The sequence below is a fragment of the Zalophus californianus genome, chromosome 3 (assembly GCF_009762305.2).
Source record: "Zalophus californianus isolate mZalCal1 chromosome 3, mZalCal1.pri.v2, whole genome shotgun sequence".
In the NCBI taxonomy this organism is placed as follows: Eukaryota; Metazoa; Chordata; class Mammalia; order Carnivora; family Otariidae; genus Zalophus; species Zalophus californianus.
The window spans coordinates 126,662,046-126,689,383 of record NC_045597.1 but is presented as its reverse complement, the minus strand read 5'-3'; the positions used below and the strand labels follow the sequence as shown (position 1 = coordinate 126,689,383).

Sequence of the window (27,338 nt, the reverse complement as noted above, 5' to 3'; positions counted from 1 at the left end):
CGTGTGCTCCAAGCATTCCTCAGATCATTATTTCCATGCTATCTGCCCCCTGGCTGTTTGCCTGCCTTCTCTCCAGGAGAAGCGCAGTGTCCTCTGGGCTCTATCCTACTCAAGCACCCTAACCTTTAAAAGTCCAGGTTTTAAGCCCCAGTGATTGCAAGAATTCACAAAACTCAGCCCCTCCCATTTTCCAAGCCAGTGGCTTTGGGGAAATGTTCTTTGCATTCCTGGGTGTTCCTTTCTCTCTTGCCCTTCTCCATGACCACAGCTTCCTCCTCTCTGCAGCACCCGTGATCCATTTCTTCCCTAATCTACATCTCTGCTCTTCCTACCTTCTTCAATGGAGGCTCTTCTCTCCCTTTAGTTGTGGAGTTTGTTCTGTCAATCTCCAGGTCAGTTTTTGGGGTATTTAGGATGATTTGATAGTTATCTAGCTGTGTTCGTGGGAAGAGACAAGTGTATGGTTCTCCTACTTCACTGCCTTCTTCCCTCTCTCTTCATTCTCTATTAAATCAAGTGATTTCATAACTTGGGCAACTGAGACATGAAGAAAACTTTCCAAAACTGAGCTATAACAATTTTTCACTATTCATATTACTAAATTTTTAAAGCCTTAAAAGTGATTAGATTTAACAGTGAATAAAGGTGAAAAATACATAATATTACAAGCTTGTTGAAGAAAATGAGAGATACTATTCGGATACATAGCTACATAATACTGCACCCTTTTTTAAATGATCAATACCTGTCAATGCTCGAAGCTTCACACAGCAAGCAACATAATCATCAAAGAAGATTCGGCCATTCTTGCTGTACCGTTTAACAATAGCAGTTAATGTTTGAGGACTCAACCTATAACCTAGAAAAAGGAATTTATACTTTAAAACTTCTAAAACCAAACACCATAAGAACACCACAACATTGCATTTTCTTTAAAAATAATCATAAAATAAATTTCCAAAATTCATTCCATAAAACTGTATGCTAGAAACAAAATATATTTACATTGAAATTTATCAAAGGCTTTATTACTAATAAAGTAATAAGGTGGTTAAGTGGTACATAAATATCACAATTCTAGCTTTGTAATAAAGTCAAAGCTAAGAAAACAAATAATGATCTTTTTGTGTTTTTAAAATATATTTTGATTTTTAAATAATATCTAGAGTATTTTGTAGATTTTAATTCTTCAATATTTCATTTTTGTAATTTTGTAGTTCTTTAAAGAATATCAAAGCAAAGATTATTAGTGATCTTTGCTATCAAATTCTGTATTTCCTTTTTTTCTTTTTAATTTTTCATTGAGGTATAATTGGTATATAAAATTAGTTTCAGATGTATAATGATTCCATAGTTGTATATATTGCAAAATGATTACTACAATAAATCTAGTTAACATCTTCAACACCAAAAACTCCAAATATTCCAATTAAATATGGGCAGAGGACCCAAATAGACATATTTCCAAAGAAGACAAACAGATGGCCAAAAGACACACAAAAATATGCTCAACATCACTCACCATCAGGGAAATTCAAATCAAAACCACAATGAGAAACCCCCTTACATCTGTTAGAATGGCTAGAATCAAAAAGACAAGGACTAACAATTATTGGTGAGGATGTGGAGAAAAAGAAAACTTCCTGCAGTGTTGGCAGGAATGTAAACTGGGTGCAGACACTGTGGAAACAGTAGAGAGGTTCCTCAAAAAATTAAAAATAGAATTACCCTATGATCCAGTAATTCCATTACTGGATATTTACCCAAAGAAAAGAAGACACTAATTCAAAAAGATATATGGAGTCCTTTGTTTACTACAGCACTATTTACAATAGCCAAATTATGGAAGCAACCAAAGTGTCCATCAACAGATAAATGGCTAAAAAAGATGTGGTGTATATATATACAATGAAGTATTACTCAGCCATGAAAAAAATGAGATTTTGTCATTTGCAACAACATGGATGCACCCATATAAGGTATTATGCTAAGTGAAATAAGTCAGAGAAAGACATATGATTTCACTCATATACGGAATTTAAGAAACAAAACAAAGAAAAAAGGGACAAACAAAAAAAAGACTCTTAAATACAGAGAACAAACTGATGGTTGCCAGAGGGGAGATTAAGAAGTATAAACTTCCAGTTAAAAAGTAATTAAGTCAATGTATGGTGATTAACATAATAAAAAAAAAGAAAAAAAATAATTAAGTCAGGGCACCTGGGTGGCTCAGTTGGTTAAGCATCTGCCTTCAGCTTGGGTCATGATCCCAGGGTCCTGGGATCAAGTCCCATCTCGGGCTCTGTGCTCGGCGGGGAGCCTGCTTCTCCCTCTCCCTCTGCTGCTCCCCACCCTGCTCGTGCTCTCTGTCTCTCTCTCAAATAAATAATCTTTTTAAAAAATTAAAATTAAAAAAAATTAACTCACAGGGATGAAAAATACAGCATAGGGAATACAGCCAATAAGATCATAATATACACTGTATGATGACAGATGGTGAATATATTTGTGGTGGACACTGAGTAATATATAGAATGGCTGAACACCTGATATGGATATGTATAGAAGTGTTGTACATCTGAAACTAATATAATAATGCATATTAATTATATTTCAAAATATTTGGTAAAAATAGATAAATAACTAACTAAATAAATATTAGAGATCATACCAAGTTACAAAAGATATAATATAAATCGTGAGTACCAACAATTAGGGGAATACATTTTAATATACTCAAGAGGAAATTCAGAAATTATTTTCTCAACCAGAATGTATAAAAGATCATTTGTTGGAAAAATCATAGATAAAATAATTTTGTTAAAGGTCTTCAGTCAGAATTTATCTACAATCTTGAAATTAAATTGGGCAACAACTGGTGAAATAATATATTCCTTAACAAATTTTAACAATTGAGATTCATCTCATCAAAGAACAAAGACGATCTGGATAGATTCTAAAGAATTTTAATATTCTTACCCATAGCAGCAATGGCTTGATTCAATTCATGATGTTCCACTGTGCCACTTTGGTCTTGATCAATAGTTATGAAGTTTTGCTTCCAGGCATTGAGAGCTGCCCAAAGTTCTTTGAATTCATTAAATCCCATTTTTCCTGTGTAATCTCTCTGATAGTTTTATTAATAAAAATAAGTTTGATACCAAAGAGAATTTACTTGACTCAAAACTGTAAATCACTGACTAAAAAATTGTTAGTATGCTTCTGCAATTTAGCCAGATTTAGCATATGAATAGATTCCTGCATAAAAATGGAATTCAAACAGGATCTTACAAAGTATTTTTAAAGTCTCCAATTTACTATGGGGCCATTTATAGCCAACAATTGCTTGGTTATATTCAGAAAGCAATTATTCCATATTCTAGTATTTTCTATTTTTATTCAAGGATACATCCAACATGGCGATCATAATTCTGCAGGTTTCCAAACTGAAGGCTATAAAACATATTTATTATTTGAATTGGAGTTTGCCCAATTTTATCTATGTAAAATTATGACAATTTCTATTTCATAAAACAAAATGTTTAGAAATTGCCAAAAATACACAATCACCCCTTATCAACAAACTTTAAATGTTAGGCATCCATAGTGAAAAAAATAAAAAATAAAAATAAAAATCACTACTACTTCAAGCTACTCACATCTAGTCAGGGGATTTGGGGATAACTAAAAATTACTGTCACAGGGCGCCTGGGTGGCTCAGTTGGTTAAGCGACTGCCTTCGGTTCAGGTCATGATCCTGGAGTCCCGGGATCGAGTCCCGCATCAGGCTCCCTGCTCAGCGAGGAGCCTGCTTCTCCCTCTAACCCTCCCCTCTCTCATGTACTCTCTCTCTCTCTCATTCTCACTCTCTCAAAACAAATAAATAAATCTTAAAAAAAAAATTACTGTCACAGGGGAAAGGAGAGCTTCAGTTTTCCTAACACAAATGATAAGTAGGTTTTAAGTAGAAGTCTGACATATACTGAGATCACAAAACTTGAAGGAGTTAGAGATTTGATTAAAGCTTGGGGTGAAGGACTGGCCTATGATGACATCTGAAAGGCAGATGAGGGCCAGATCATAAAAGTCTTGAATGCCACCCTAAATTTTAGACCAGTGGAAGTCACTGAAGAATTTTAAGGAGCAGAGGGGGAGTTCTAAAATTTCCAGTCCAGAAACATTCACTTACACTGAACAGACTAGAGTAAAGTAGGATGAACCTAGATATAGGGAAATCATTTGCTAGTTTACTACAATCAATCAAGTAAGAAAAATATGAGCTTCTGATCTGAAGCAGCTATTTTCCCTTGGGGGAGAGAAAAGGCAGGAAGAAAAAATATATAAACTATATTAAAATCTTAGCTTATAGGAAATATTAACACTTTCATATCTATAGAACTGTAACTGAAGACTCACTAGGTAGAATTTAATTTTTCTAATCCTCATCACAATTGCATCGAATTGGTAAGCTGATTTACCTCAAGACCAATTGTATCAGTCCTGATAAAAGAGATACTATGTCAGCACAATTACTAAAGCTTACAAAGTTCTTGTTAGTAGCTCCTAAAAATGAATGAATAAATAAATAAAAATGCTTAAAATTATCTAATTTTGCTATTTGATAACATATTTTAAATTTTTATAAATAAAAAACATTTCAGCTAAATTTTAAACCTATTAAAAAAATTATAAAACATTCTACAAGTTAAAATAGCTGATTTTCTTTAATACAGTGTCAAAGTTAGAATAGGTGGTTACAATATTTTCAGACTGACAATTCAACAGACACTCAATGAGCATTCACTATAAGCCAAGTAGTATGATTTGGTGATTTCACATAAACATACAAAAGTACTATAAGTCCCAATTTTACAAATGAAGAAACAGAAGCCCAGTATAATAAAGTTTCCCAACTTCATAGAGCTAATAAGTGGAAGAGTCAGGATTGGAGCCCAGTGCTCCTTCATAGAAATACTACTCAAGTGGGAAGAAGGAGGGTGGCAAAGTTACCATGAGGGGTCTCTGGATGGCATTCCATCATTTTGTCAAGCAAATGATATGTTTTGCTTTCAAGTTAAGGTGGCACACATCCATTACATGGGAAAATCTGAACATATGATAACAAATGGCAAACACTGAGTCTTCAAATAAGCATATCTTCAATGACAAAATAGGACTGAGTATACATGTATATAAGATTAAATATTTTTGACAAAGAATAGAGAAGAATTTTCAGGAAAGTTAACAGATTTTTCATTTCCCCCAATACCCCATTAGAATGGGCAAAAAACTAAATTTTCTAAAGTCATAAACCATTAGAAAAAAAAAGAGGAGACAGAAAACAGAAGAAAAGAATTATGTAACTTGGAAAAGTAGTAGAATGGATGGAAGTTAATTAACCTAGATCTGAGATAGTGGCTTGATGAACACCCAATAAGAAAAGCTGAAAAGGAGCCTGATTATCCAGGAGAAGACACCAAACATGTAAGAATTGGTATTATATGTGAAAATGGGTGTGCAGGTAGGGAGAAAAATAGAAGGACCAACTGAATATCCATTTAAAGAGGATTTAGAGCCCCAAATTCCCTCCTTGCCTCAGCTCCATAGATGGATGCCATGTCTAGTCTCACGCCAGCAAAAATCTAGGGATTTACTGTCTGGAGAATTCTTCGAATTTCAGGATACTAGGCATATATCCAAAGCCCTAACCACTAACCAATAACCAGTCCCCCCTAACCTTTAACCCTGATACTAACATTCACCCTAACATTAACCCTAACACTAACTCTCTGGAGAGGTCTCTGAACTGCAGGACACCAGACACATAACCTAACACTAACCCTAATCCTAACCCTAATCTTAACCACCAACCAGTAATTTACAACCCCTAAACCTAACACTAACACTAATCCTGACTCCTACCCTAACTCTAACCCTAGATCTGAGACAGTGGCTTTTGAATACACAATAAAAAAGCAGAGAAGCAGCCTACTTCTCCGTGAGAAGATCCCAAACATTTAAGAATTGGTAGTATTTCTGAAAATGGGTATGGAGGTAGAGATAAAAATAGACCAGCTGAATATCTATTTAGGGAGCATTTAGAGCACCAAATCCCCTCTTTGCCTTAGATCCATAGATGTCTGCAAAATTTATTCTAACCTCAGCAAAACCTGGGAATTTATACTCTGGAGAGGTCTCTGAACTGCAGGATATTAGAGACATACCCAAACCCCTAAACCCAATCCCCTAACACCAAACCTCGAACCCAAACCCTCACCCTAACACTAACCCTAACCCTAACCATCTGAAGAGGTCTCTGAACAGTAGAACACCAGGCACATACCCTACCTAACCCTAACCCTGACCCCAACTCTCAACCTAATCTTAACCCTAGATCTGAGAAACTGGCTTCCCAAACACATGATAAGAAAAGCGGAGAACCAGCCTACTTATCCTAGAGAAGACCCCAAACATTTAAGAATTGGCAGTATTGGGGCGCCTGGGTGGCTCAGACGGTTAAGCGTCTACCTTTGGGGAGACTGCTTCTCCCTCTGCCTCTCTCTCTCTCTCTCTCTCTCTGTCTCTCATGAATAAATAAATAAAATCTTAAAAAAAAGATTAAAAAAAAAAGAATTGGCAGTATTTTCAGAAAGCAAGTGTTAAGATAGAGATAAAACCAGGAGGACCAACTGAATATCTTTTTAAAGAGTATTAAGAGCCCCCAACCCTCCTTGCCTCAAATTGGTAGATGGCTGCCATGTCAATGCTCACCCCACCAGAAATCTGGGGTTTTATTCTCTGGAGAGGTCTGGGAACTGCAGGATACCAGGCACATACCGGAACCCTAACCCCAGCCTATCTGGTAAAAATAAGGCATTTAAGTGACAGTTTACCAAAGACTGAGAACCCTGCTGAGTCTTCCCTCCTCCTTTCCTACCAGACAACCAGCCCAAAAGGAAATCCCTAAACATACTGTTGCATAACAAACTGCCCCGCCAAACCACCAGACATGGAAGTCTACAGTCAATACCAAACCATGACCTGCATTTTAGTTCAATATGTGCAACCAAGGATCATCAGACACCTGAGAAAAGCCATCTAACATGAAAGACAACAAAACAAACTGGAAAAAAATTTGGAGGAAGCACAGTTTGTGAAAGAAGAAAAAACTCTGAAAAATGCATTAACAACAAATACAAAAATACAGTTTCAGAGAGATAGGGAAGATATCACATACATGAAAAAAGAAGAGAAGCTCTTGCATTTTAAGAACATGATAGCAGATATATTAAAAAAAAGAAAAACTCAATAAAAGATTCAGAAAATAAAGCTGAGGAAATCTCCCCACAGAAAAAAAACAGACAGGAGAAAAAAATATTAAGAAAAGTGACCCAGTCTAAATGACAGACATTCCAAAGGAAAAAATTGAGAAAACATCACTAAAGAAAATGTCTCAGAACTAAAGCAAATGAATTCCCAGTCTGGGAATGCCCGCTGAGTTCCCACACAACACAACCAGGCACATCATTGTAAAATTCCAAACCCGGCATGAAGAGATCTCACAAGCTTCCGCAGTGAAAAAACTGACATACTGGCAGATAAAGTAACAGTGGATGCTAGAAACAACGGAGGAATGTCTTTAAAATTCTAAATGAAAATGATCTGTAATGCAGAGTTCCATACCTGGTCACTTAATTCTGTGGACAGAATGAAAGCATTTTCAGATAAAGTCTAAAAAGACTTTCCTCCCATGCACTCTCTTACTGAGAAGCTAATTACTGTTATATTTTATTGTATTTTTTAAAATGACTAGAGACTAAATAAAAGGGAGATCCAACTCAAAAGGGCATAGAAAGTCAGTTCCAGAATGATGGTGAAGGAATGATAGGTTTGCAGCTATGCATAGAAAGTAGACCACAATAAAAAGCTCCAGAATGATGATTAATTTCAGAAAAAGCAAAACAGTATATAAAAAGGGAAATTAATCATACATTATCACAAGACAGAAGAAGAACATTTAGAATATAACAATAAGGCAAATACTGATTACTGACCTAACGAAAATTACTATACAGCTATAATGGATGGAGGAAGATTGGGAAGCATTCCAGTGTGGAGTACTGGCACAAGAGTGAGTTTCAAGTTCCAAGAGAGTTAATTCTCATCTTCCATAGCTGGATATCAACTGTTAATCATTAAAACTGAAAATCCATAGTGATAAAAGCACACTATTTTGAGATCTGGAGGCAAATTTCGAAAGAAGCTGCAAAAGCTGAATGAGATTTCCTCTAAGAGTGGTTAATATCAGGGAGATAATTATGCACAAGGAACAGTTATTTTCACAATAAGCTTTGCAGAACTATTTGACTCTTTAAATTATGTGCACATACAACTGTGATAGAAAGATTTTTAAATATTGGGGGGGAATGATCTCACGAGAATAAGTTCCATTAATTCCAGACTGTGTCAAACATTTCTGAAGTTCCTCAGCATCCACTTCACCATCCTGTCAAAAAATAATTATAATCAGATTTAATGCACAATTATATCAAATCATATTAATATGCTAATTGGCTGTTTTAGGCCAATCAATAAATATGCATTCTTTAAAACATTACTCCATAATCAACTACAAAATTATAGAAGTAATTACTGACAGCAAAGGCATATTACAAAACAGCATACAAAATAAATAATTTTTTCATAATCAACTTATATTCTATTAATATTTAAGCACTTCAAGTATAATTTATTTTTTCTACTTCTTAGAAACAGCATAATCATTCTGACATACAACAGGTCAAAATATTATCCTGTGAGAATCATTGTACCTCTACCTAAAATGGAAAAAAGACCAAAATACGTTCAGAAAAATCTCAAAAATGTTCCCCTAATGCCCTTCTCATGGGATATGAAGCTGTAACTGGAAGGAGAGAATAACTTCTCCCTACTCCCCCCAGCAAAATTTTAGTCATCCTGCATCTTGTTGCTATTCTTCTGATTATTTCCCCAACATTCTTGTTTGAACTTATTATGGGAAATAAAAAATTTTTAACACAAACAAGAAATCGCAATGGAAGTGAAACAGGTTGAATATTCTCATTATGTTTCAGTACCTCATCCTATTTTCTACAAAAATATACAGAGTAATTTACTTGGAAGCATCATAAACACTGTCACAAATGCAAAACAACAGCTCTGATATAGGATCAGGGAAGCAAATTTAAAACAGGAACTTTGTATGAGTTCATTTTTGTAAGAGACCCAGGAAATAAAGAAAATTTTTACAACCAACTTCCAAGAAGTATTATAAATACTCATATTCTAATGAATCTTTAACAAGGAATTCCTTATAACAAAAATTCCAGTGGTTCTCTCAGGAATTAAAAAACTAAGAAGCATTCTTTCCATTGGATCATCCATGTGCCTACAGAGTATCTAAGTGTTCCTTTCTCTGCCATGCGTAGTTCCGGGATTTGATTACAAAACTTCAATAAATTCTAGACTAAGAAAATTATACTTTAAAAAAATTAGCCATATGTTTAGAATTAAAGGTAGGTTAGCAACTTTCCTCCAATGACAAAGACTTTACAAGGAATTTTTACTTAAACAATTATCTACCTTCCTATTATATCAAACCATTATTATATTTCAAGACTTTGAAAAACTATGCACATACTTCTAACATGATCTAAGAAATCATCAGTAAACAAAACAAGACAAACAAAACTATCAATGAAGTCCTCAGCTGCCACTGTCAATGGTGTATCTCACTGAAATGATGGCACAGACGCCAAGTCACTGTCAGTTACTGCAGAGTAAATTTTGAAAAACATTCTTTTACAAATTAGTAAAACAGAAGCAAAAGAAGGAAATGACTTTTCTCTCATTTTTAATTTAAAAAGGTCTCCTATCTTCACTACACTAAATATAACATGGTTATAAATTGCCTCTTTCAACTTTTTTTAAGATTTTTTTTTTTAGATTTTATTTATTTGAGAAAGAGACAGAGATAGTGACAGAGAGCACAAGTGGGGAGGAGAGGGAGAAGCAGGCTCCTCACAGAGCAAGGATTTGTCAGAGAGAGAGAGAGAGAGAAAGAGACAGAGAGCACAAGCAGGGAGAGCAGCAGGCAGAGGGAGAAGCAGGCTCCCTGCCGAGGAAGGAGCCCAATGCAGGACTCAATCCCAGGACTCTGGGAATCACGCCCTGAGCTGAAGGCAGATGCTTAACTGACTGAACCACCCAGGTGTCCCTTTCTTTAACATTTCTTAAGCGGGAAAATGATACTAAACCTGAGAATAAAATTAGTGAGAATTACTAAGCTTCATCAGTTTTTTTCCTCATTTATAAAAATAAATAACACATTGTGCAAACAGGCTCAAAATTAAAACTTTCTATAAAAGAGCAATTTGAATTTACTAAAACCCTTGACCAATACAATTAAAATGAAGCAAATCAATCCTATGTGGTCCGATGATAATTTCTGTTCAAACAGGAGCTTCTTTTGCAACATTTCACAGAAAAGTCCACTTAGCACATAGAGGACCTTTCTCTGGATTCTGAATATTCAAAGACAAAGAAGGGACCCTGAAGAGTATGGAAATTCTTTTGTAGAGAAAGAACAAAGATTATAGAGGAAGCAAAGTTGAAAAGTAGTAGGTTCAAAAGACCCAGAAAAAGTCATTATAAATTTGAGTTAAGGAATATAAATAGTATTTTAGTCTTTGTTAACCCTTTTGAATGAGTGAAACGAAGAAACACATCTCACTGTTTTCTCTCCCACAAAATAAAAAAAAAGCTTTAAACTCCATGCATCAAATTTCTACATGCTTATTTATCTGCAAGGTCCATGCTTCCTTCCCCACACTGCTTTGCACTGCTACAAGGTAGAATGCAGTCTGTCTGTGTCTTGTACTTCAGAACTGAATGTGTAATCTTCCTATGAAAAACCAAGATTATTATTTTACCAAAGTTCAGAATTAAATGCTATAAAACTCAGGACATTTTCCATTACATTCATCAAAAGGTCCCAATGCAGGGGTGCCTGGGTGGCTCAGTCCATTGAGCATGGGACTCTTGTTTCCCCCTTTGATCATAATCTCGGGATCCTGGGATTGAGCCCCAAGGGCGGTTCCACACTCAGCTAGGAGTCTGCTTGAGAGTCTCTCCCTTTCCCTCTGTCCCTCCCCCACTTTCTCACTCTCCCTGTCTCTCAAAAATGAATAAATCTTTTTAAAAAATTGGATATTTATTCATCATAGATTTTTTGCATTAATTTTTTAATATGGGGTTAAAACATTATTTATCACAATTATTAAATTTTTTAAGCCCCCTTCAATTTAAAGGTGAGTCTCTCATTTGCCTTACCCTAGCTGGACCTTAAGCCACTTAGCAATACAACAGCAAGTTAGAGGACCTGGCAATGGAGAAGGAAAATAACTGTGAGAGAAAAAGACTTTTATTTCTCTAACTAAATATATGTGAGGCTCATTGCTTTATTTGAACAGTTTCTGTTTTTCAAACTATATGAAGCTAATTTACACATACGAAATTCCAAACTTAAATTGGGTTTGGGTACATCACACAGAAGAAAAACTAGGAAGTAGAGTGAGGGCAGATGTGAAGTCGGGCAGGGGGCATGCTTCTGAGGACTTCACAAGGCATGGGGAATGTGAGTGGCTCACTGCCTGAAAGCAGGAAGTGAGATGGGACATTCTACTCAGGACAAGGGGCAAAACAAAACAAAATATACTACAGACTGTTGCCTGATGATACCACTTCTGAGAAGTAGAAGGCTTAGGAAAGCAGGACTAAAATGCTAAGCTAAGCTACCCCCCTGTTTGCTGATGGGATCTGCAATACCACTGCCAGGTAGGTGGTGTATTTCATGAACTGTCATGCAGATTCTGGACACAATCAAGATGGGGACAATCACAAAACCACTAGATAAGGAAGAATGACCAATGCTACTTTGTACAGACAGTTAAGGAAAGCCTCACTGAGGCTGATAAAGTGAATTCACCTGTAACTGAATCACGGATAGGTGAATTTCCTTATAGGGTGAACTGACTTATTCATTCATAAAGTGAATTTCGAGGAAGATCTGAAGGAAGTAAAGGAGCAAGCTATGCAGATATCTAAGGGAAGAGTGTTCTAGGCCTGAGTTGTCCAATACAGTGGCCACTAGCCATATATTCCACTGTGCACTGAAACATGGCTAGTCTGATCTGAGATGTTCTGTAAGTGTAAAATACACACCAGATTTCCAAGACTTAGTAACAACAAAAATGTACAACACCCTATTAATAAGTTTTATATTGATTACATATTGCTATATTAGTATTGCTGATATATTGGGTTAAATAAAATATATTATTAATTTCATTTTTGTTTTTACTTTTTAAAATGTACTAACAGAGGCTTCAAAACTACATATGCGGCTTATGTTTGTGGCTCTTGTTATGTTTATTTTGGACAGTGTTGTTCTAGGCAAAGAAAACAAGCATAAAGATCAGAGAATGCTCTCTCAGTGTCGCCATAATCTTCGTCTGTTTACCTTTAGCACTTCTTTCCTGGTACCATTATCATTCCCTGTGTGTCTGTCTCCCTTACTAGGCAGAACTCTTCTAAGTCAGGATCTGAGTTTCACTCATCTTTGCATCCCCAAGCCCTAGCACAGTACATAATACAAAGCAGGTTGGTTGTCTGGTGGAATGAAGACAATTACCACTGGTTCTTCGTTCAACTATAGCCATTTCTGACAGTTTGTGGCCAGGTCCATTTACTATTTCAAAAGGCTGAAAATATTACAACCTCGCATTCAAGTGTCCATTAAATTTAAAAAATCTAAAATCTAATTAATGAGTGAAATTCTATTTTACATGAGCTTTTTCAGTATTCTGCAGGTCCGAAAAACAACCTGAACAGCTTTTCTACAGTTATTACCACCAGAAAGCACTCTCTTAGTATACTATACTACCTCATACTCATATTTCATACATTTTATGAAAACATGTTACCTTAACTGACTAACAAGTAATGTCTTCCTAAATTATATGCAGAAAATGCAAGTGATCTTTTTGGATCTCCTTACTGCAGTTTGAGCTAATGATAATGACCAACTCTATAAACCCTAACCAAAAAATGAGCATTAGTGGTAGAAAACTACATTTTCTAATTGAATAAGAGCTTTAGTTATTAGTTAGATAACTAACAAAAAATTAGTTGCCATTGGTTAGGTTAACTAATAGACAGCAAGATTTTGAAATGATACCCAAGTTCAAGTTCTCTTTGTTCAGTTATTAAACCTTAATCTCCACTTATTCATTTATAATAAAAGGGTACATCCATCCTGCCTACCTCAGAGAGCTACTGTGTGAAAAAGCAGAAGCAGTATGCACACTCAAGTTAAACTTGTTGGTATTATTGACATGCATGTGTGTGTATGTGTGTGTGTGTGTGCGTGCGTGTGTATGTGTATTTGCAAAGGTACAAACCAGAATTTCCCCTAATCAACTGATGATTGAATCATTACTGTTCAAAAAATGTTGTCCAATAAAAAGGAACACTGTAGAAACCTTTAACTGGACATTTCTCATAGAACATCATTAATTATGAGACCTAAAAAAAAATACAGATGCAGAGGTGAGTTCAGTAAACTCACCTGATTCCTTAAAGCTAGGCAAAATTCAACATACAAAAGAATTGCTTAAATATTTAGACTAAACATTGAAGATGAGACAGTTTATGCATCCATTTTTTCATTTTACATTTTTTTATTTTATTATGTTATGTTAATCACCATACATCATTAGTTTTTGATGTAGTGCTTCATGATTCATTGTTTGCATATAACACCCAGTGCTCCATTCAGTAGGTGCCCTCTTTAATACCTATCACCAGGCTAACCCATCCCCCCACCCCCCTCCCCTCTAGAACCCTCAGTTTGTTTCTCAGGGTCCATAGTTTCTCATGGTTCATCTCCCCCTCCGATTTCCCCCCCTTCACTTACCATCTAATACATTTACTGAATGATTAATATATTCCTAGTGCTTACTTGATAAGGGAGAAAATGACAAGGGCCATGTCCTCATGGAGTTTTGCTATTCAAAAGCACAAAACTAGGGGTGCCTGGGTGGGGCAATCGGTTAAGCATGCCACTGTTGGTTTCAGCTGATGTCATGATCTCAGGGTCATTAGATCAAGCGCCCCCACCCCCATCAGGTTCTGCACTTAACGCGAAGACTGCTTGAGATTCTCTCTCTCTCTCCTTCCCCCTCTGCCCCCTCCCCACCTAAAATAAATAAATCTTCAAAAGCACAAAACTATGAAAAATTTAAGGCAAGTATCAAGTAGTACAAACATGCAAATTATTGTTCACAACTGTAAGACTGAAAGAGTTCAGAAGTCAAATAAAAGTCTCTAAATATATATGCCCAGTTCCTATGTTTTAAGTTGTAATTTTGTAAAATAGATTATATAGTCAGTATAGAAAACAGATTTATTCCCAGCATCACACTACTTGAGTTCTTTGCAGATAAGAACGGTATCATGTAACAGTTAGCCCTGCATTTAGCTGCAAAAAATAGAAAATACTATCAAAGAGATTTAAACCAATAAGGGTTTATTGTTTTAAGTCTGAGGGTAGGCAGAACAGTACTGTATGGCAACTTCACAATGCCATCACTCTCTTTACATTTTTCTATGTATCCCATCCAAAGTCCTTTATCTCAAGTTGTTGACTCAAGGTACCAAGATCGCTGCTGCACTTCCATACCTCAAGTTCCCTTTCCAGACAGGAAGAATTAAGGAGCAAAAAGGGCCAACACCAGTTGCCAGGAAGGTTTTTCTCATTTAGGAAAGGAAAGCATCCTAAAGAAATTACACCTACATTGCAATGGCCAGTCCTGTGGCACACGGCTACCTTTACAAGATTCAAAGGTGTCCAGGATGGTATTAGGGTTTTTCCAACTCCTACCACAGAAGGGAAAAAAGGGTTGTGAATGGAATTGGGGACACCAAAATAAAGTATCCACCATATATTATAATTCTGTGTATATCCTCTATTTCTAGCCAAGCATATGGGATCTAGTGAACACTCAGATGAGTGAATAATAAATGAAAATTGCTATCAAAGTTCTGTGAAATTCTCACTATGCCGTAAGTTTTTCTTGGTGAGTCTAAAAGTAAAGAGATACAGACTGTGACTAAGACTCAAGTGTGAATCTGTCTCTTCTCACTAGTCTGATATTTGAACCTCCATTCTGATCTGTTTTCTTTACCCTTTCCTGACTGGTTTACATCAAGTCTCTCCCAGAACCATTCACAATTTAAAAATCTCCTTTTTGATACTCTGTCCCAGCTTCTTCAAGGAGACTAACATGTAGATCACGTAGATCTCTTTTCCCCCATCCTCTTTGACTCAGTCGTCATGCACCACAGTTACCAGTCTTAGTGAAATGAACAATGTGTCAGGCATCACACTAACAGACTTCTAAAAATGAAATAATTGGGGCGCCTGGGTGGCTCAGTCGATTAAGTGTCTGCCTTCAGTTCAGGTCATGATCTCGGGGTCCTAGGATCAAGAGCCCCGTGTTGGGCTCCCTGCTCAGTGGGGAGTCTGCTTTTCCCTCCGCCCCTTGCCCTGCTCATGCATTCTCTCTCTCTCAAATAAATAAATAAAATCTTTTAAAATAAGTAAATAAATCTTTTTAAAAATTAAAAAAAATAAAATAATGATGACTACCCTCAACTCTGATCTCAAGAGAAAAATTAGTCTAGATAAGTTTAAAATATAAATTTCATATACATTTAAAATGACACACTAAGTAATAGAGTTGACATTTCTTTTATTTTTTTTTTTTTGAAGATTTTATTTATTTATTTAATTGACAGAGAGAGAGACAGCGAGAGAGGGAACACAAGCAGGGGGTGTGAGAGAGGGAGAAGCAGGCTTCCCGCCAAGCAGGGAGCCCGATGTGCGGCTCCATCCCAGGACCCTGGGATCATGACCTGAGCCAAAGGCAGCAGAGTTGACATTTCTTTTAAACAGCAATCCTTTCAAAAACTGATGTTTGTGCCATATATTTAACATCTCACCTGTCCAGCAATAGCAGTGAAGTATGTCCACATGGGGTCTCCCGCTGAGGAATAACTATCAGAATATGCTGGGTATCCACCACGCAGCAGGTTTGGCCCTGTTCCTGGCACTGGCTGTCCCATTTGCATCTGCATTCCTGGCATCTGACCACAAAAATTTCCAAACTGTAAGAGTGAAAAAGGATAAAGTTACTAATACAAGTATTACCTGTTATCCACCAAAATTGGCTTAAAGGAAAATATTTATGAGGAGTCCACTGAAAAGCAAGAATAAAAAGAATTACTAAAAGCAACCGAATTCACTTTCACAAATGCTGCTAGCTACAAAATGCTAGATGTCCTGCATTAGGACATAATTCAGTTAACACGTTATCCAACATTAAAAGAAGTGTAACAGAAAAAAGAACTTTCTAGCCTCTGAGAACTTAATCTAACAGATGAACATAAAACACACTTTTTAAGTGTTTACCACCACCATCACCAAAATAAACAAAAAGCAAAAAAATTTCACCTACAGTCAAACTAAGAAGTAGTATACTTCAGATACATACTTAGAATACATGGTAAATACAATGAAACTGTGAACTAGTCATGGGAAACTGTATAGAATGCAAACATCCTCTCCATCAGAAAATATTTATTTTTAAAAAAGCAAGACACCAATAAACTGATCAAGTGATTAATTCCAACAAGTCTTCAAAACTAGTAAGAAAAACAATAAGAATACCAACAAAAATAATACACAGCTAATATTTACTGAGAGTTTTTTATAGCCCAGGTACTAAGTACTTTCCATTATGCGCTTTGATTTTCCAAAAACTTTATGAGGTATGAAACTACTATGGCCTTTTTGTCATTGAGAACCTAAAACTTCACGAGGTTTCCTAAATTGGCTAAGGTCAAATAACTAGTAAGAAGGAGACCATGGTTCAAATGCAGGTATTCTGATGTTTGTTTCCTACTATGGCTATGGCTTCTCTCTACTATTTTCACTTTGGAACTTGGTATACATTTTTAATACCTTAGAAAGGCATTTTACTGAGCATTTTTATGAGTCTGGAAGAGAAAGTAGTATCAAGATTGTTTGTTATTCCATATTGAACAAAAATCTTGACCTGCATCCTTGAAGGACGATTTCTGCCAGAAGGCAAAAAGAAAAAAAAAAAAGAATTCTAAATTGGGGGGGAGGGGGGAACAAGGAGTCAAAAGGTCGGATACTACCAGTAGTATCAGAGCTGTGTGCGGCTGGATGTATAGGGCAAACGTATGGAGGAAGTGTTGGAGCTCCAAAAAATGCACTTCAAACTCCAGGAAATACACAACTAGATTATGAAGCAATGAAGTACAAGTAAACAGTAAATGTTAAAACAACATAATGGATTAAAAACAAACCAAAAAAGATGGGATTTTTTTTTAAAGTTGCTTCTTTTAAAAGAAAAGACCATCAAAAGAGACCCAAAAAGGCAACCTCAGTAATTAAAGTATATAACCACAAATTACAAACTTCCAACTCTCAAAGGAGACTAAGGATAAACAGTTATGTAAGAAAGAGTAACCTAATCTTTCCCACCTCCCAAAAAAGTCTAGAACAGATTGCCCTTGGTAGAACAGTAAAAATTAAGAGACATTTGGCATATCTTAATTTATCCATAAGCAACTTAAAGGACAGAAAACAAGAAGTGGCCAAAAATTCAGAAAGAGGACGCTAGCAAAACCGAGGAAGGTGGGGGTCGACCACAAAATATTACTGGAACAAGAAAAGGGCGCTTTTGTTCCTCCAATCCAGGAAGAAAATTTCCAAAATCACAGCACCATCCTTGCCTCACAAGGACTCGCCTAAAGGCGCCCCCAGGGACGAGGAAAACCTGTGTTTCCCTGCTCAACCCGGGCCCCAGGTTCCGACACCGCGCGGTGCCTCAGCCCCGCGGAGTACCGGAGCCTGGTCAAACCAAGCGGAGGGAGGGGGCGGACCCCGCACGCGGGCACCGCCCGCGGGGGCGGAGGCGGCGGAGAAACTGCCCGGACTCACTGCTCCTCCGTGTCCCGGGTAGGCCATGACGACCCGAGCAGGCGTCCCCCGTCACCCTTCTACTCAGCGTCAGCCCTACTGGGGAAAGCCGAAGCTGCAGGTGCAGGGCAGACGCAGACGCAGGTGAGGCTTAAAGACGCGCTTGCAGTGTGGTTTACTTCCCTGAGACCGCCCCTTCCCGGAGTCCAACCCCGCCCTGCTCGGTTCCGATTGGTTGAGCTCCGCCCTTCGGGGGGCCCAGGCGGGCTCCTTCCCGGAGTCTAGTCCCACCCATCTCATCTCTGATTGGCTTCACGCACCCAGCCCCCTTTTGTTCGGTTCCTATTGGCTCGCTCAGGTCTCGCGCTCTCTCCTCACTAAACTGCAGAAGGCTTTGCTCCGAGAACTTTCACTTTTTTTTGGCTAGGCTCTCCAGGCTGAAGTTTGCTCTCTTCCGAGAATCCCCAAACCCGTCAGTCCATGACTTCTTTTAGTCTATTCCTCCATTCTTTTGAGCTGGACTTCCAAATCTACATCTGTGAATTGCAAAACTTTCAATTACTCGCATTTATTTTTGCGTAGTGTTGATGTCACAACACCAAAACTTTGAAGCCTTTATCTCTGCCCCAAGGGGAGTGTTTCTGAGCTAAAACCCACTTGATGCGAAACTTTACCAAAAGGTTATTTGTAGTTTGGTGGATAAATGGCGAATAGAGTTGCCAGAGTTAGCAAATAAAAATACAGGATGTCCAGGTAAATTCCATTTTCAAATAAACAATGATTTTTTTAAATGTACGTATGTCCCAAATACCATACGAGACATACGCTTACTGTAAAAAAATTATTCACTGTTTATACATTAACATACAGGATAGCCTGTATATTTTCTGACAACTCTACCAATGACTCACTCTTAGGATGTGCCTCCTAATTATATCCACTGATGGGAACAGCTTGGTTTTTATCACTTGGTGAAAAGTTAAAGTTACTTTAATTTTTTAAATAATAACGATTGACAGTTCTGCTTTTCTCTGCAACTCAGATGAATTTTGTAGCTCTGGCTTTAAAAGGACAGGATGCACATATACATACACCAAACAACAGGGCAGATGTAGCTTTAGCTTAAAAACAAAGAAAAAGAGCAGAATGATATTATCTCTGAAGAATATGACAACCGCTAAAATGTTTCTTAAAAATAAGGATGTGGGGAGAAAAAGCGTTAGCTGTCTATTAGCAGAGGAAAACCACCTTGCAAAGCTGAGTAATAATTGCCCAGCTACACTATAGAGAAGGAACATGTACCTTGTGAAACTTAATTTTATCAGGAAGAGGCAGAGAGAAAGGAAGATTGCTAACGTACAGGCCGCTCTTGAGAAAGTGTGTGTTAGTTCCTCTAACACAATAAGAAATAATTTAGGCAATAAGGTTAGATTATTGGAATAAATAGAGGGAAACGATAAAACCTACTTGATAAGAGGAAAGACATATGACTGTTAAAGCGTCAAGTGATAATGCACTACAAAGCAAAACAAATTGTTACAAGGTTTTATTCTAATTGAGAAATGCTCAGAAAGCATTGAGTGTTTTATATTTACAGTGTTAGTCTAAATCTCTGGTCAGAATTTTTGTTCCTTTTTTTTCATAATAATAGTCTTACATTTGTATTGCATTTATGTATGTTGGGGATCAAGTCTCCATGATTCTCTTGCATTTCTACACACATAGTTTCAAAGATAGGGATAGTATTTCCCTCAAGGGCAGAGAAATTTGTTGCAGGATAACAAAGATAATCTGTCCCTCCAAGGCAAAGTTTGGGTTGGTTTGTTAGCATGACAGTCCTAAATTTGGACTTCTCCATTCTGATCCAAACCCTGGCTGCTTGTGCAGCACCTGCCTTGAAGCTCCAGTTCAACCTGGGGACACCTGGGAGCAAGAAGAATCTATGAGAGCCTGAATGTCACGCTGCCTGTGGTGCTATGAGTAACAAAACCCTTTGTCTCTGACAGAGGAATCTTATGCATCTGTCAACTTCTATGAAACTGTGGCAGGCTACCTGTTAGCTTACAAGTGGAATAAAATATCAGATCCCTCACAGTTCTTGGCAGTGTATCTCCTTCTTAGAGAAAGAACTTCCTAGGGAAATTCCTAGTGAAAGGCAGCAGAAGATGCCATTCCAAAATATGCCACTTTGGCATAAGGATTATTTTGAATTGAAGGCAATTGAGAAGAAGCAGATAAAAGAAAAATCTCTCTGTTCTCCCTGTATTTGTCTAAAAGCAGGACATAAATTTACAAAAGTGTCCTTCTCCCTCCCTACCAGGAAGGACCAAGATTATTCCTCTGAGACAACTTTAGACCCTCAAAAATGGAGAAGATACAGACTTAAATCTGCATAACAAATCTTACTCTTGTTTAGGGGCACCTGGGTGGCTCAGTCGTTAAGCGTCTGCCTTCCGCTCAGGTCTTGATCCCAGAGTCCTGGGATGGAGCCCTGCAAAGGGGCTCCCTGCTCCTCAGGAAACCTGCTTCTCCCTCTCCCACTCCCCCTGCTTGTGTTCCCTCTCTCGCTGTGTCTTTCTCTGTCAAATAAATAAATAAAGTCTTAAAAAAAAAAAAAAATCTTACACTTGTTTACACTGCTTTTCCTGGTACCTCCCCACAACTAGCCTCCCCTCCCCTTTCTTCCTTTTCTCTTTAGCTGAAGATGGTATCTAAGTTAGAAGCACCTCTGAGAGTTATTCATTTATCCCTGGATATCTCCCATGTATACATGAGGATATACGTCAATAAACGTCTGGGTTTAGTCTCTTGTTAATCTATTTTTTATTACAAGGGTCTCAGCCAAGAACTCAGAAAGGTAAAGGTAGAATTGCTTTACCTCTTGTACAGTACTGTGTACAATGTACCATGAGATACAAAGAGGTCTTTTAACACCACCATCTGCAGCATCTTTCTCTAAACCTTGTATTTCAAATTATAAATTTTCTAATATAGGAATTTAAAAATTTACTTGAGCCCAGAGCTTTTTTTTAAGTAATAGTAATGAAAATTTGTTAGTATTATATGACCAGTATCATTTTATGAAAATTTATAAAGCATTTTATAAAAAACCAATTTGAAATTATGCACTTTTGTTTCAGAAAACACTCCACTATTCTATAAAAATAGCTACTTATAGAGTGAACGCTGTGTAACAAGGCACTGTGTGCTATGAGGGGCCATTCCTCAAAACAACCTCATCGGGTATATGCTCTTAGTATCACCATTTCATACATGTGAAAAGTAAGGTGAAGAATTGTGTATCACTTATCCCCAGTTGTGCAGTTAGTAGCAAAGCTGAGATTAGAACCCAGGCAGCTTGGCTGTGGAATGAGTCTCTTTAACAATGCATTTTCCCCTCCCTGCCCATTCCCAACCACAGCATTTCAAAACATAGTAAAAATGATTTACACTATAGGAGGAAATTGTTTAAAGAGCAAAAAAATGGCACACCAAGAACTAGACAAATAGACAAGAAAATGCATTGTTTTGACTAAAATTAGCCAATCACATTACTTTTCTTACACAGACATGTTTTCTAGTGCATGTTAAGCTTTCATGATTATGTCTACCTATGGTATTTCTTCCATATTTTGGTGACCTTTGGTCTTATCATAAATTTAGATATTCAATTAACCAGTACATTTTCTAGTACACTATAAACACTGAATTATTTATGTTTTCCTTTCCTATCTGTTGCTACCCCATTTGCTTTTCCTCTATATAGAAGGTGGGTTGGGGGTGAGTGAGGGATGGAGGAGACAAGGACACGGGAGTCAGTAAAATTTTACTGCTCCTCAGCAAACTTCAGTTCCAGAGCCAGAGGGTACTTAACTCAAAGAAATTATTTATATGCTAAATTCTAAAACAAGACATACCAGCTAATGAAAAACAACATTGGGGTGCCTAGGTGGCTCAGTTGGTTAAGCATCTGCCTTTGGCTCCGGTCATGATCCTGGGGTCCTGGGATCAAGCCCCACATCAGGCTCTTTGCTTAGCGGGGCACCTGTTTTTTTCCTCTCCCTCTGCCACTCCTCCTGCTTGTGCTCTCTCTCTCTCTCTCTGTCAAATAAACAGATACAATCTTTAAGAAAAGAAAAAGAAAAACAACATTAATGGAGCTCATTTTATTTTTTAAAATTTTTTATAAGATTTTATTTACTTGAGAGAGAGCATGAGCAGGGGGAGCAGCAGAGGGAGAAGAAGAAGCAGACTCCCCTTTGAGCCGGGAGCCCGATGTGGGGCTCCATCCCAGGACCCTGGGATCATGACCTGAGCCAAAGGCAGATGCTTAACCCACTGAGCCACCCAGGCGCCCCATGGAGCTTATTTTATATCATTAAGAAACTTAGCCTGATTCATTTATTAAAAGACAATTTATTGAACATCTATAATGTAGCACTAGTTCAGATGGGGGAAAAAAATACACCAAGGTTGTGGGAATGTTTTTGCTCTTCTGGACACTCACATTCTAGCAGGGAGAACAAACAACAATACGCAAAGACAATAAATAAAGTAGATGGTATGTTAGGAGATGAAAAATGCTACAGAATGAAAGGAAAATGAAAGCAAGGGTGGGGGAGTAAGATGATGATATGGGACATAAGGGCAGAAGAAAAATTATTAAATTTCCTTACTATTTACAGCCCATTGACAAGTCCTTGAAACAAGCAGAGTGACATTCCTCTAGGGACTCAACTGCCTGGATGTTGACACTTTGCTAAGGGCAAAAGGCAATCTTACCCCAACCCCCAGGACCCTGTAAGTCTACTTTAACATATAAAAATTCCTTTGGAAACTCCCTTTATCCCTACCTTCCAAGATACATGTTGGCAGCCATCCCCAATCATATGACCCACTGATATACATCTGAAGGGTCTCATGACTAAGATTTTGTTAGACAGTAATAAATGACTTTTTCCCAACAACAGGTAGCCGCCTCAAGGTCCTAGAAACCTTGTTTCCAAAGTTCCTTAGAGATTTACGCTATCCCTAACCCCCTCCCAACTTGAAAGTATATCATGGGCCGCTCCTCATGACCCCAGTGCAGCTCTTCCTGCCCACGGGTCCTGTCCCCATGCTTTCATAAAACCACCTTTTTGTACCAAAGACGTCTCAAGAATTCTTTCTTGGCCGTCAGCTCTGGACCTCACCAACATTCCAAAACTACATCATTTGGTGACCACGGGGGGACTCCTCTCACCCTAGAGAGCTTTCTTTCTGTTCTCACCTTCACTTAATAAACTATCACTTCACCCTTTGGTGTCCACGAGCTTCATTCTTTGACTCCACGAGCCAAGAACCCTGCAAGCCTGGAATGGTGACAGAGCAAGGTTGCAGTATGAAATGAGATGCTCAAGTAGCCTCAATAAGAAGGGGAGCGTTATGCTGCTCAAAAAAAAAAAAAGAAAGTGAGGTTTAAGCAAAGACTCGGCATGAGTAGGTTAGACATGTAGAAAGAATGTTCCAGGCAGAATTTGAAGGCAGAAGCCTCCTGACCTGTTAAGAGAACAGCAAGAAGGCTGGTAAGTCTGGCATGGATTGAACCAGAGGGAAAATCCAAGAGTGGTTACAAAGCAGGGGCATTGGGGCAGATCACCCTAGGCCTTTATTGGCCATCGTAAAGACTTTATACTCTGGGTGAGATTAGAAGCCACTGAGGGTTTGGAACTTTAGTCGTACATAATATAACTTAATTTGTAAAAGATCACTCTTTCATCTGTGTTGACAATAGACTGAAGGGGGTTAGCATAGAAGCAAGGAGACCTGATAGCAATCTGTTGGTAATTTAGAGACGGTCGTGTTCACCAGGGTATAACAGTTGAGATGGTGAGAATAGTGAAATTATTTTCTGTTTTTAAGAGATAGCCCTCAAGATTTACTGATATTTTAGATTTGCCCTTCAATGACATGGTGACAAATACTTTCTCCTTGACCAAACTCTAGCCAGGTTCTTCTGAGCCCTCTTCTTGACTAGGCCTTAATCCTGGCCTGTAAAGAATTGAACAAACACTAGCACATTTTGATGGCTCAAGGCTGTATCCCTAGGATGACTCCTCATTCTTGCTGTGTCTTCTGAGTACATGGTGGAGAGACAGAGGAAGCAAGTTCTCTGTTGTCTCTTCTTATAAGGACATTAATGCCATAATGAGGGTCACACCTTCCTAACCTCACCTAAACCTAATTACCATCCAATGTCTCCTATCTCCAAATACCATCACACTGGGGGGTAGCGCTTCAACAAACACATTTTAGGGGGACACAGTTCAATCTATAGCACACAAAATCTGAAAGGTGAAGAAGAGAAGACAGTTATCACATCCACTGTTGTGTCGTCACCTTGGATCTGCTCTAGAATTTATCTATTTTATGCTAAAATGTATTCAGATAGATTTCATGCCATGGTTTTGACTGATATACATGCAATAATTATCATACTTTTTCCAGAAATTATTGTGTCTTTATGGAATAATGTGTTTTATGGAATAATGAAGGCTCTATATGTGTTATTAGTATAAGGCATAAAAACTTGATAGTATAAAATGAAGCTATCCATTAATAATTTTATTATAAGTCTAAAACTGTTACAACTGCCTAAGGGTTGGTTAATGCCTACTAGTGAGGACACAGAAAAGTAATAAACTTCACAAATAAGACAGAAGTAAATATTATTTGCCATTTATCACTGAGACCAGCCACTTGACAAACTGACCTTATTCAGCTAAGCTTTCAACAACACAGTTTTTTTTTTGTTTTGTTTCTAATTCTGGTGATATTAAGTACTCTCTCGGCAGAAGCACAAACTCAAAAGCAATTTAAAAAACAATAATGCGGGCGCCTGGGTGGCTCAGATGGTTAAGCATCTGCCTTCGGCTCAGGTCATGGTCCCAGGGTCCTGGGATCGAGTCCCACATCGGGCTTCCTGCTCCTTGGGAGCCTGCTTCTCCCTCTGCTTCTCTGTCTCTCTCCCTCTCTCTCTCCGTCTCTCATGAATAAATAAATAAAACCTTAAAAAAAAAAAAATAATGCATATACAAAAATTGTCAACAGGGCTCTTCAGAGAGGTGAAGAATGGTAGTTTCTGAATATATGCTTCCTCACTTGGATCATTAAGTCCTATTAAGCAATTTGGATTCAACGCAAACTTCTTCAGAAATTCTATACATACATATAATGTTGACCACACCATGTGTCCACAACAAATGCTCAGTAAAAACTGCAACAGTGATTAATAGCCCCCATAAAATAATTTGTTATTCAGGCAATGTTAAATCCAGGTTTCATCCTTGTGAATATCAATTGGACTCCACATTAATAACATGGGATCATACACTCACAAAACTAACTTTCTAGAAAGATAAAAATGAAGTAATGTTGATTGAATACTTACTTTAGCTATCCCTTTCATTAGTAACTTGCTCACATACAACGTGAATTAAGCTACGGTGGTCCTGTTACAACCAAAAATACTTTAATCAAAAACATAAAAGTGGGGGTGCCTGGGTGGCTCAGTTGGTTAAACCATTGACTCTTGATTTCGGCTCAGGTCATGATCCCAGGGTTGCAAGATCAAGCCCGTGGTCGTGCTCAATGCTGGGCATAGAACCTGCTTAAGATTCTCTCTCTCTCTCTCTCTGCCCCTCCCTCCACCTCCGTCTCTAAAAAATAATAGATAAATGAAGTGCAGAATGGAACACATGGACTCTGCTTAAAAACCTACTTTAAAAAAATATAAAAATAAAAGTGGCCCAGTGCTTAAACAGATTATGGACTGGCTAAAAGCTGAGATCATCCCATTTCTACACTAATCCTTAGGTGTTTTGCATATGTATGAAGATAAGATTGCCCCTATCCCTCATCAATGTATAAAACTATTGGTAGGAATAAGACCTGGTAATAGAAATTTTAAAAATTAAAATCTATTTATTTATATAGCACATGATGCTTTTCAGAGTTATTTTGCACATTATCATATTTGAGCTTCCCCCAAATCTTATGACATTAGTAGCCCCAATTATATTTTAAGAGGAAACTAAGATAATAATAAGTTGTATTGTGGAGGTAGACACACATCAAAACAGTTGCAAAATATTTTTAAAACAAAACATGACCTGATTAATTCATGTTTGAAAAATGACAACCTACAGTGTTCACATAGTTTTGAATGAGTGAATGAATAATGAAGTCCCATGCTTAGAGATTTTGAAGTTGCTCAAAGCAAGAATTAAGCTGTATAGCACATTATTATTGCTTGGGCTATCCTAAATTAAAAACTGAACTGAATAAAAAGAAAAAAGTTTGGTACTCTCCCTGTACGTTCCCTGATGATTGGAATTATAATATATACTAATATCAGTGAGGACCCATGATCGGTGTTGGTGCCAGGCACAAACTGGGTGAATGTAAGGAGCCCAGTTAATGCCCCTCCAAGATCTGCTCTATTTAACCTACCTCAGACACTTGCTTTGCTCTCCAACCTTTATCCAAAAAACTCAGTTGCTGCCATATCCATCAGAAAACAGCAGATGGCACACTCAAACATAGTAATTGAGGAACTCTAATAAAAGTCACCATTTACAAAGGTGTTAACGTAGTTAACAGGCAGCAATAAAGCGTGATATAGCATTTCAGTGCAAGCTACAAGGAGGATCCATTACTGCCCTTAGGATGAGAGGGCAAGGCAAAGAAACAGTGTTGAAACCTACAGACAGTAACCGTATGGAGAAGGTCATCTGACACATGACCTTTAGTAGAGGGATACACGATGATGAACTGCACAGAAGGGAGCTGAGGGAACAAATACTCTAACCTCACTCTTTTCCCTGCCTCTGATCTCCTGTCAGTGCTTCCACTGGCTGATCTCAGTCTGAAGCCAGAGGGAAAGAACGTTCATGGATACGTCCCAGGCCACAGTGGAAAGGAGAGGGGAAGAGAGCATGGATCTTTAGGAGCAAGTGGGAAATATCACATACATTGAAGAAAAAGAAATCCCACAATTTACACTTACAATCCTGCCAAAACTTAACAACTCTTTTTTCTTTTTCTTTTTTTAAAGATTTTATTTATTTGAGAGCGAGAGTGCGCGCTAGCACAAGCAGGGGGAGCGGCAGGCAGAAGGAGAGGGAGAAGCAGGCTCCCCCCCTGAGCAGGGAGCCCAACGCGGGGGCTCCATCCCAGGACCCTGAGATCA

At 37.8% G+C, this 27,338-nt stretch overlaps 1 protein-coding gene across 5 annotated transcripts in view; it reads right to left on the bottom strand.

The window, feature by feature from the left end:
• GCA (grancalcin) overlaps window positions 1-27,338 on the bottom strand; it is a 47,709-nt gene that overhangs the window by 7,459 nt on the left and 12,912 nt on the right. For 3 of the 5 annotated variants that reach the window (XM_027591045.2, XM_027591046.2, XM_027591047.2), the window contains 5 exons: window positions 16,102-16,266; window positions 8,437-8,506; window positions 3,410-3,453; window positions 2,980-3,127; window positions 746-859 (listed from right to left, as the gene is read on the bottom strand). In XM_027591045.2, coding sequence (XP_027446846.1) covers window positions 746-859; window positions 2,980-3,127; window positions 3,410-3,453; window positions 8,437-8,506; window positions 16,102-16,245 — 520 coding nt within the window. In that variant the 5' untranslated portion in view covers window positions 16,246-16,266. Of the gene's footprint in view, window positions 1-745; window positions 860-2,979; window positions 3,128-3,409; window positions 3,454-8,436; window positions 8,507-16,101; window positions 16,267-18,130; window positions 18,270-22,026; window positions 22,046-27,338 lie in introns of those variants that run through there. The other 2 variants (XM_035726887.1, XM_027591044.1) reach the window with 2 other exon arrangements.